The sequence below is a fragment of the Lucilia sericata genome, unplaced genomic scaffold, assembly GCF_015586225.1.
Source record: "Lucilia sericata isolate MDLA Ls3-8-SP2 unplaced genomic scaffold, ASM1558622v1 Contig000818F_arrow, whole genome shotgun sequence".
NCBI lineage: Eukaryota > Metazoa > Arthropoda > Insecta > Diptera > Calliphoridae > Lucilia > Lucilia sericata.
In genome coordinates, this window is record NW_023994810.1 from 12,859 (window position 1) to 24,712 (window position 11,854).

The 11,854-nt window shown below is 34.5% G+C and overlaps 2 protein-coding genes across 2 annotated transcripts; both read right to left on the reverse strand.

Annotated features, from left to right (window-relative positions):
- Positions 1–2,740: 2,740 nt before the first annotated feature.
- Positions 2,741–7,557, reverse strand: LOC119608296. The gene is made up of 2 exons (XM_037962663.1): positions 2,903–7,557; positions 2,741–2,846 (listed from the first exon to the last, which is right to left on the reverse strand). The coding sequence occupies exon 1, from the start codon at positions 7,334–7,336 to the stop codon at positions 3,284–3,286; it is 4,053 nt and encodes a 1,350-aa protein (XP_037818591.1). The 5' UTR covers positions 7,337–7,557; the 3' UTR covers positions 2,741–2,846; positions 2,903–3,283.
- On the reverse strand, positions 7,431–9,666 carry LOC119608283. Its single transcript, XM_037962642.1, has 3 exons — positions 9,292–9,666; positions 7,506–9,235; positions 7,431–7,446 (listed from the first exon to the last, which is right to left on the reverse strand). Exons 2-3 carry the CDS (start codon positions 8,690–8,692, stop codon positions 7,431–7,433), a joined length of 1,203 nt encoding a protein of 400 aa, XP_037818570.1. The 5' UTR covers positions 8,693–9,235; positions 9,292–9,666.
- Positions 9,667–11,854: the final 2,188 nt, after the last annotated feature.

Genomic DNA, 11,854 nt, shown 5'->3' on the forward strand with positions numbered 1-11,854 from the left:
TAATTTGTGAAAACTTTTCTAAAGAAAACTCTCTCACAATTTGTGAAAGTTTTTCTATAGAAAACTCTCTCACAATTTGTGAAAACTTTTCTATAGAAAATTCTCTCACAATTTGTGAAAACTTTTCTATAGAAAATTCTCTCACAATTTGTGAAAACTTTTCTATAGAAAATGCACTCACAGTTTGTGAAAACTTTCTATAGTAAACTCTCTCCTAATTTGTGAAAACTTTTCTATAGAAAACTCTCTCACAATTTGTGAAAATTTTGTATAAAAAACTCTCTCACAATTTGTGAAAACTTTTCTATAGAAAACTCTCACAATTTGTGAAAACTTTTCTATAGAAAACTCTCTCACAATTTGTGAAAACTTTTCTATAGAAAATGCTCTCACAGTTTGTGAAAACTTTCTATAGTAAACTCTCTCCTAATTTGTGAAAACTTTTCTATAGAAAACTCTCTCACAATTTGTGAAAACTTTTGTATAAAAAACTCTCTCACAATTTGTGAAAACTTTTCTATAGAAAACTCTCTCACAATTTGTGAAAACTTTTCTATAGAAAACTCTCTCATAATTTGTGAAAACTTTTCTATAGAAAATGCACTCACAGTTTGTGAAAAATTTTCTAGAGAAAACTCTCTCACAATTTGTGAAAACTTTTCTATAGAAAACTCTCTCAAATTTGTGAAAACTTTTCTATAGAAAACTCTTTCACAATTTGTGAAAACTTTTCTATAGAAAACTCTTTCTCACAATTTGTAAAAACTTTTCTATAGAAAACTCTCTCACAATTTGTGAAAACTTTTCTATAGAAAACCCTCTCACAATTTGTGAAATCTTTTCTATAGAAAACTCTCTCACAATTTGTGAAAACTTTTCTATAGAAAACTCTCTCATAATTTGTGAAACTTTTCTATAGAAAACTCTCTTACAATTTGTGAAACTTTTCTATAGAAAACCCTCTCACAATTTGTGAAAACTTTTCTATAGAAAACTCTCTCACAATTTGTGAAAACTTTTCTATAGAAAACTCTCTCACAATTTGTGAAAACTTTTCTATAGAAAATACACTCTCAATTTGTGAAAACTTTTCTATAGAAAACTCTCTCACAATTTGTGAAAACTTTTCTATAGAAAACTCTCTCACAATTTGTGAAAACTTTTGTATAAAAAGCTCTCTTACAATTTGTAAAAACTTTTCTATAGAAAACTCCCTCACTATTTGTAAAAACTTTTCTATAGAAAATTCTCTCACAATTTGTGAAAACTTTTCTATAGAAAACTGTCTCACGATTTGTGAAAACTTTTCTATAGCAAACTCTCTCACGATTTGTGAAAACTTTTCTATAGAAAACTCTCTTACAATTTGTGAAAACTTTTCTATAAAAAACTCTTGAACAATTTGTGAGAGTTTTAGAAGATAGATAAAAAATTTCTCATATTTTGAGAGTAATTCTTATAGAAAATGATTCATACAGGACAGTTATTTTTAAAATGTCTATCAATTTTCCTATAGAAAATGTCATACCATCTGTTAGGGTATTTAAAATTCGTTCTTGTTTATATCCCTGGTTTTTTCACAAACATTCATTTATGCGCCATGAATTTTTCCTTCTTTTAAAGCATAATGACCATCTTTATTATTAACATTAAGTACCACCTGCCGACTTTGGCTTAGAATTTTATTTTACTTTAGCCACTCATTGTAAGCCGTCGTCGTCAGTCACAGTAAGTACAATACAAATGAAATGGAATGGATAGATGGATGGTTGGTTGGTTGAATGTAGGTAGTTGAAGTTACTTATGCAGCAGCTACAAACATACTTATACATATTTACATTTAAATACTTCTTTTTATACAGGTAGCAACTAATGTTATAAAGTCAACCTTCAGTGTTAATAACAGTACTATACATATGACAGAATATTTGTTTAAGAATTTTGTCACCTTCTTGTTTTCAATATTGAAAAGACATTTTTGTGGCATGATGAAAAAAAAACATGCTGAATGTAGATATGAATGTATATAAATGTTGTTGTTGATTATTAACATTAAACCTCATCATAATCATCATCATCATCATCACCAGGGTAAATTATAAGATTTTCTTTGTGCGTTTGAGTTAGTATGTTAATGATTTTTTTGCTCAGATAAAATTATTCATCACGTTTAACAAACTTACAAGCACTTGCAAGCATTATAGGCAAGTAAATTTGTAAAAATTTAAATGTGTTCATTAGGATAACATAAAACCAATTTTTAGATTATATAAAACTGACATATGTATGTACAACTCATTATTATGTTGTGCAATTAATTTCTAACATTAGGAATCAGCTTAATATGCATTTATATCTAAACTAACATACCCTGGGTGCTTCGCTACCCTAACTTAAATTAAATACATACAAAATTTTGTTTACTTTTATAAACAAATTAAAATTGATTATACGTTCAATATCACGTGATTAAATTCGCATTCAGTAAGAAGCTGAATGCGAAAGTACTATTGAAAAAAAGTACTATAAAATACCTCTAATAGATTAATATTTAATCAAAAATTTTATGTTTCTGTGTTCAATATTATATACAATTCAAAAAATATAGTTTGATGAATGAATGAAAAGTACCAAAAGTCCTTTTCAGTAGATTCTCATTCACTAAGGTCCTTACATTTTAAATTTTATTTTCAATATGTATGTTCAATATCGTAAAAATATCAAAAAGTACTGTCGCTGGCTGCGACCTGAGCCTTTATGTTGAGGACAGCGAATTTAACAAGTCCCAAATAAATGAACCACAAATGTGAAATTAATGATGCATATATTTGAGCAACCGTTTATTTCTATTAAAAAATACAATTATTACAAAAGAAACTTATAAATAATTTAAGCGACTTACCGCAGTCTTTATCCCCAACAAACTAAACTTTAATATTAATGTCAGTTAATACTGAGCCTACAAATTCTTTTGTCTATGTATTTTTACAACAGTTTATTTCCAAATAAATAAACTGAACGAAACTACTGCAGTAGAATATAGGGACAAAGAATGCGTTTAGTTCGTAAACAAATGAGAACAGAAAGGAATGCAAAACAATATAAAAAAAATCCTAACGGACAAATGAACTAAACAACAACAATGATCTTACAATAAGTATCATTAACAATTTGGTAAATAAGACAAAATTAAACAACATTAGGATAGCCCACAAAAAAAATATTTAAATTAACAAAAATATTTTAAATTAAATGAAAATAAAAATAATAAATTGATGAGCCATCAGGCGACATTCCCACCACCGTGGATCGGCAACGATTCACCATCCAAATCAAGGACTGCTAGTTTGGAAACCGGGCGTTTAAGTATTCCACTACTTGTTTGGACATCAGCTCTCCGTATTACACCATCACTGCCAGGGAACACATTTATGACACGACCTCTCTTCCAATCTCGACGGGAAACAGCTGGATCACAAATTAGTACAAGATCACCCGGAGCCACAGGCTTGGTATATTCACACCATTTGGACCGTCTTGTAAGTGTGGGCAAATATTCAATAATCCATCTTTTCCAGAAATGATCTCGTAGCTGTCTAGCAATTCGCCACTGCTTTTTCAGTACCACTGGCTTTGTTATTTCAATACCTTCTGGTGTTTGAGCTGTATTTGTAGATCCCAACAAGAAATGATTTGGCGTCAATGGTTCTTCGTCTTCAGGGCTGACAGGCAAGTGAGTCAATGGGCGAGAGTTTACGATGTTTTCGGCTTCAATTAAAAAACTTTGCAATGTGTGCTCTTTTGGGGCGACTTCTTTAAGAGTTACTCTTAAAACCTTTTTAACACATTGAACCATTCGCTCCCATACACCACCTTCTGCAGGATTATGTGGACAATTAAACTGCCATTCAATGCCCTTTGTGGACAACTCATCTTCAATTTTAACAAGATCAAAAACTTCATCAAATCGCTGGGCTTCTTGGTTAACTCCAACAAAATTCTTTCCGTTGTCGCTACGAATCTTCAACGGGGTGCCACGACGATTTATAAAATTCCGTATACACAAAATACACGCATCAGTCGAAAGATCATAAGCCACTTCTAAATGTACTGCTCTGATTGTGAGGCACGTAAACAGGGCAACCCAACGTTTTTCATGACGTCTACCAACAGTCACGTTTATTGGGCCAAAATAGTCCACACCAGTATAAGTAAATGGACGGACGTATGGAGTTAGTCTATCACTTGGCAATGATCCCATAAAAGGAGCCACTGGAACGGCACGTCGAATCTTACAAATGTTGCAATTTGATGTGGTCTTACTCAACAGCTTTCGTAGTCGTGGAATCCAGAACCTTTTCCTTATTTCGCCTATGGTAGCCTCAAGATTTTGATGTCTCATGTTATTATGCACATGGGCAACAAATAGTTGTGCAAAGCGGTGACAGGGCGACAAAATAATGGGGTGCCTAGCATCTAAAGGCAACCAACTCGCAGCATCAATACGTCCGCTCACTCGAAGTAAATTATTTTCATCAAAATAAGGCGAAAGCGAAAATAACTCGGTTTCCTTTTTTAAAGAACCACCAGATTTTAAAATGTTTATTTCAAGGGCGAAACACTCTTCTTGCGACAGACGACACAGACTAGTTTCAGCAACCCTTAACTCTTCAGCAGATAGGCATCTCGAACCATTATATTTATCATCTTTTCGGCAACGATTAATAAATCTCAGAACCCAAGCCATAGTACGTTTAAGCCTGAGAAATGAAGAAAAACGATTAAAATCAATAACTAAATTTGTACTAACCAGCATGACAAATTTGGGGCGTAGTTCTTCTTCACACAAATCATCAGATTTCTCAGAATTCTTATTCGGCCAATCAGCTTCGTTTTCATACAAAAATTGTGGCCCTTGGAACCAACGTGTTTCAATGGCAAAATCAACTTCATTTTTAGCTCTTGTAATGTCATCGGCAACATTTAGATCCGTAGGCAACCATCTCCAATCAGTTGGGCGTGTCGAATCAAGTATTTCGGCAATTCGATGGGCAACAAATGGTTTATATCTCCTACTTTCAGAACCAATCCAGCTAATGACAGTTGTAGAGTCACTCCAACAGATTCGACGAGAAACATTGAGATCGTGTTCCTTAATTATAGTGTCCATCAATCGGGTCCCCAAAACGGCGGCTTGTAGTTCTAATCTGGGAATGGTCATACATTTCAATGGGGCACATTTCGACTTGGCAGATATAAACGACACTCCTATTTGTCCATCAGATGTTGTATATCTCCAATAGGCCACTGCACCGAAGGCATCTTCACTGGCATCAACAAAAACATGCAGCTCTAACTCCAAGGGCAAACCATTTCCAAAATACCATCGTGGAACCTTTACATGGACAACATTTCTTAGCTCTTGGCGCCAATTATTCCACATCGCTTGTAATGACACGGGCAACATCTCGTCCCAAAGTACTCTATGTCTCCAGACTTCTCTCATCAAAAGTTTGGCAGTTATCATAAAATGGCACAAAAAACCAATTGGATCAAAAATGGACATTACGACACATAACAACTCACGCTTTGTGGGACAACTTTTACCATTGATCACGTCCGAATTCACACGATGGAATTTCAAAACAAATTTGAACGCGTCATCCTTTGGATCCCAAAGCATGCCAAGAACCTTTTCAGTTGAACCGTCCAACTCCTTTAAGCCACCTAAGAAACTGACCTGATGATTTAAACTGCCTTCGAGAGCCACAACCACCTCTGATGAATTCGATGTAAAATTACGCATTTCAAACCCAGCAGCTTTATGTATTTCACGAACTTGTACGGCAATTTCAATGGCTTTTGACGGATTAACAAAACTGTCTACAAAGTCATCTACATAATGATGATCCAGAATTGACTTCACGGCTCTAGGGAAACGATCCCGATACTCCATTGCATTTGCTTCCTTCACATAATGGGCAATACAGGGTGAACAGGCAGCTCCAAACGTCATCACAAGCATCTCATACACTTCCGGTGGACCACTTTCATTATCTCGCCACAAGAACCTCTGCGAACACCTGTCTTCTTCAGCAACAACAACTTGATGAAACATTTCCTTTATATCTCCGCATACAGCTACGGAACCGACTCTGAAATTAAACAAAACGGATGGCAACGGTTTGTACTGCTGAGGGCCTTTCAATAACTTTGAATTCAATGAGACACCTTCCACCTTTGCTGCCGCATCAAACACCAAACGAATTTTCCCTGGCTTATTAGGGTTAACGACACCAAAGTGGGGCAAGTACCACGTTCTCGGATGAAATGTATCAACTTCACTCAATGATAATTTGCGTACATAATTTTTTTTCAAATATTCACTTATTATTTTCTTATAGGCCACACCAAAATCCGCATTATTTTTCATTTTCCTTTCCAATCCAAAAAATCGATTAAGTGCCATGGAATAGCTATCCGGCAGGACTACGTCATCATTACACCATAGTAGTCTGGATTCAAATCTTCCGGCAACCCTCTTCGTCGAATTTCTCAATATCTCTCGTGCACGCAAATCATCTCTTGACTCAATCACCGGTAGAGCCTTAACACCAAAATTTTCTGTTTCAAAATAACTTGCCACCAAATTATTCAAATTATCCAACTGTGTTGTCAGCAAACAAGTTTGTGTTCCAGGGCGACCTATTTTCACGTTTCCAAAAACAACCCATCCAAGAGGCGTATTGGCAGCATATGGACCAGCATCTTCCAAAGGGACTATTTCATCGGGCAATCCTAAATGGCAATGATCTAAACCAATCAGTACCTTTGGAGCCACACATTCATAGGAGCATAAAGGAACACCACAATTCTTTACTAAATCCGCATTAAAGCTCTGACTAGGCAACTTCAAATTCGAGACACCATACACATTTTTCAATGCGTATTTCCTCTTCTTATTAACACCGCTCACATGAAGATCCACCACCATGACAGCTTCTTGTGCTGATTTACCACCATACCAACTCAAATTCAATTGACTTTGTCGACCTTGCAGTCCAAGCTGCCTCACTAAAGAGCTATCCATCATTGTCACCGAAGAACCTTCATCTAGGAGTGCATAAGTTTCAATAGAACAATTTGGTCCATAAAGAACCACTGGGAGCACTCTGAACAACAAATCACTTTTTTCACTAGCTCTGGAAACACAACTAAGCACTGGCTCGACTGTTGAAGATCTCTCTGTTGGCTGCACATTTACGGATCGTTCGCTTGGTTCATTAGGTTTAGTTTCATGCAATAATTTATTGTGATTTCTTTGGCACTTTTCCATGGGACACTGCTTGCGCCGACGACAGTCTTTACATGAATGGCCACCACTGAGACACGAAAAACACAACTTCAATCTCTTCACTTCACTCCATCTATTAGGCACACTCAATTCTATAAATTTCTTACAATTAAAAATTTTATGTGGACCAACACAATAAAAACATTTTAACTGCCGTTCTGGGCCATCAGAAGCATATAAAACCACTTTTCTTTTTGGATCACTGCTAGATCTACCGCTACTTGAACTACTTATTTGCACACTTCTTACCAAATTTGCAACACGCTGGAGCCAGGTACTAAAATCCGAAATAGTCGGCAACTGAGGTAAAGTTGAAGCAAACTGGACCCAATCCAAACGTTTACTCATTGGAAGCTTCTGGACTAACTCCTCCATCAGAGTTGGATTCGACAAATGTTGATGACCATTGGCAGATTCCAAAAATGCTGCTAAATTTCTGACCTTAATGGAATATGGCACCAATTTATCGATCGCGTTTTCTGCTATGGGCTGAACTTCCTTCATCTGTTGCAACTGGCATCGAATAAGCAACTCTGGGCGACCATATTGTAGCTTTAATTGCTCTATAACTGTTGGCACATTATTTGGGTGGATGAGCAACGACTTCACACACTCTCTGGCTTCACCTTTCAAAGCCTTCTGCAATCTCAAACAATTTTCAAAATTATTGTACGAATATGCGGCTGTCGAATGTTCAAGGGCAGACAAAAACATTGGCCAGTCCTCGGCAGTACCACAAAATTCAGGCAGATCATAAAGTTTGCGTTGTACTGGCATGGACACTGTAGCAGGGGAAACAAAAAGAGGCTGAGATGTCATCAACTGGTCTGACTGACTACCATAGGAATATGGCGTTGGATTCCGACGATCAACCATGTCTTCAGGGCCACTGCTCATACTTTGAATTACTGGCGCATTTTGTCCAATAACACTTGGCATATTTAAATTTTGATTTGCTCTTAAAGCACGTTGAGCGTTTGCCAACTGGGCTTGCAGGATATCAATTTGTCGTTGCAGGTTCTCATTATCAGACGATATAGCTTGTGGTGGCTGGGTTCTCGCATTAGGACCGGGCACCAACGGCGGCAGACTTAAGGGCTCTTCAATTGATGAACTAAAAATGTTATGCGTTGATATGGCAGGTGTCGGTTCTCTAGGGGCACTTATGGAGGCACTAGTTGCTGTTGTTGTTCCGGGGGCGACAGAATTGACATTTTGTACCGACGGCATTTGAGACACATTTGCTAAACTTTCAGTTCCGGCAGGCGTGGAACTTTTCACATTTTGGCTCGTTGCCGTCTGCAAACGAGTGCTTTTTCTAGCTGGCGACCGTTGCATTACGAATCTCAAACGTTTTCAAAGGGCACACAAATCACAAATAATAAACAGCAACACACTCCAAATATTTCACAAAAAATAAATTTGTTCCGGCAGGACAGCAAATAACTTCACACAAATTCAGCTTAATAAAAGTTTTACTCGTTCCGTCATATAAGGAAGCACAAAAATGCACACAATTATTTTAAACACTTTGTTCCAGCAAATATAGAACCACTTCACAATTATTTCAATTTGTTCCGGCAGCTTGGAACCACAAATCAAAAATCCAAAATATTTTATTTGTTCCGGCAGCTTAGAACCACAAATCAAAAAAAAGGCTTATCTTGTTCAGGCACCTTGGAACACCTTCGCTCAAGATTTCAAATAAATTTCGTTGTTCCGGCAGACATGGAACACAACCGCACCAAGGAATGCGAAATAAAATTTGTCGCTGGCTGCGACCTGAGCCTTTATGTTGAGGACAGCGAATTTAACAAGTCCCAAATAAATGAACCACAAATGTGAAATTAATGATGCATATATTTGAGCAACCGTTTATTTCTATTAAAAAATACAATTATTACAAAAGAAACTTATAAATAATTTAAGCGACTTACCGCAGTCTTTATCCCCAACAAACTAAACTTTAATATTAATGTCAGTTAATACTGAGCCTACAAATTCTTTTGTCTATGTATTTTTACAACAGTTTATTTCCAAATAAATAAACTGAACGAAACTACTGCAGTAGAATATAGGGACAAAGAATGCGTTTAGTTCGTAAACAAATGAGAACAGAAAGGAATGCAAAACAATATAAAAAAAATCCTAACGGACAAATGAACTAAACAACAACAATGATCTTACAATAAGTATCATTAACAATTTGGTAAATAAGACAAAATTAAACAACATTAGGATAGCCCACAAAAAAAATATTTAAATTAACAAAAATATTTTAAATTAAATGAAAATAAAAATAATAAATTGATGAGCCATCAAGCGACAAGTACTATCGGAAAAACGAAAAAGTACAAAAATCGCTCTCAATAAATTCTAATTTGATAAGAACCGTGTGTTCCGGTTAACAATTATAAAGAATGTAAAAGGTACCATTTGAAGAATATTATTTAGTCAAGACCTTGTATGTTAAAATAATAATCCTAGGTTGAATATTTTATAAAATTAAAAAAGTACCATTTATGAGATAAAAAGTACTAAAAAGTTCTCTCTTAAAGAATCTTATTCAATGAGGACCGTGTATGTTTAATAATCATGTGTTTTGAATTCATATTATAGAACATACAGAGTATCATTTGAATAATGAAAAAGTACCAAAAGTGGAATAAATTCTACCTTAGTGGAAAGTACTAATAAAAATAGTACAAATTCCCCTTTTCGCTTAGAAATATACTTTTTTGAGTATTAAGTTTACAAAATGTTCCGTACTTATGTAAAACTATATATGACAGATAAAACTCAAACGATTCAAATCTGCATTCATTTGTTCCAGAAAAATAGTGCTTTCAAAAAGTACCAAACAATTTACTCGAATTTGGTCCTAAATAGATTTTAGTACTCGAATTCCAAAATAATATACCAACAGCTTATTTTGTGTGAGTAAATAAACTACTTTTTAAAATTTTATAAAAATTGGCTCAATGAGTTTGAATAAAATTAAATTTCCCGTTTTTTTCCCTTTTTGGTACTTTTTTCCCCAGTGAAATAGCAAAAATTTTATTACAATAAATATTACAGAGTTAGTCCGTAATTTAATAGGAATAATTCAATAAACCGAAAAAGTTTTCTTAATGTGCTAAAAAAAGTACCATAAATACAGTTTTCTCCCTTTTACACCAAAAAAAGACTGAATATTAAAAAAAATACGAAACAGGTGTCTCATAATTTTGGGAGATGTATCCAAAATATTTATAAAAATTTTATTATGTTAATTAGTTCAAAAGTTATAAAGGGCCAAAAAGGTACCAAAATCACAATTGTTACACATTTTTACCCCTTAAAAGTACGAATTTCAAAAAGTACCAGACACCCATCTGCTCATTTTAAGAGTAGATACAGGTGCATTTAAAATTTTTCGTGTATCACTAATATTATGTTAGATAATTAAGAAAACCTGTTTTACCATTTTTTCCCCTTTTTACCCGTAAATGTACAAATTTTCAAAAATCCCTTCTTAGTGGATCTACATAACCAAAAACACATCTACTGTCCAAATTTCATGATTCTAGGTACAGCCGTTTGGGCTGTGCGATGATGAATCAGTCAGTCAGTGACGCTACTCTTTTATATATATAGATAGAAGATAGATAATATTACTATGAACTTTAACTAATGTCTGGACTATGAATCTTATATTTTGTTTCTCTTTATAGTCAGAAATAATTAAAGCTTCTGTGTAAGCATTAGAAATTCATTAATTATAAACTTGTGTATAACAATTTTATTATCTTGATAAAAAAAATACTTTTTTTAAAAGGGCCTCAGCGATGGAAAATCTTGATCTCAGTAAAACATGTTCAAAAATATATCTGCAATAGAATTTATTTCGTCAATGTGAAGCAAAAAAGTACCAAAAAGGAGTAAAAACGTGAGCTAGTTTGAATAAAATTTTAAAATTTGTTATATTTAATAACCGTTCATATGCTTATGGGTTGTTATTTGAAACTTCAGTACCTAGAACTATTTTTTGGTACTTTTAATTATTCTACGGGTACTTTTTGAGTTTTCTATAATACTAAATTAAGCATGTAGAGGCCGAAGTAAATTATAATCTTTAAAAGGGGACTTTTTGGTCGTTTTTTGTTCATCAAAAGGTACTCTTTGAATTTTCTATAATATTCAACCTAGAAACATGAAATTGGAATTAAATATGGACTTTTTGGTACTTTATCGTAGCAGCTGGTATTTCTGAATTTTGTATATTTATACCCTACTACAGTGGGGAGGGTATTATGCGCTTGCGCTGATGTTTCTAATACCCAAAAATATTCGTCCTATTCCCACCTTAAAGTATACCAATCACTTTCTGAGTCAATTAAGCCATGTCCGTGCATCTGTCTGTCTGTCTTTCCGTCTGTGTGTCCATGTAAACCTTGTGTTCACGCTATAGTTCGCAATTTTAAAAAATTTTATGAAATTTGGCACATACTCTTCTCTAGA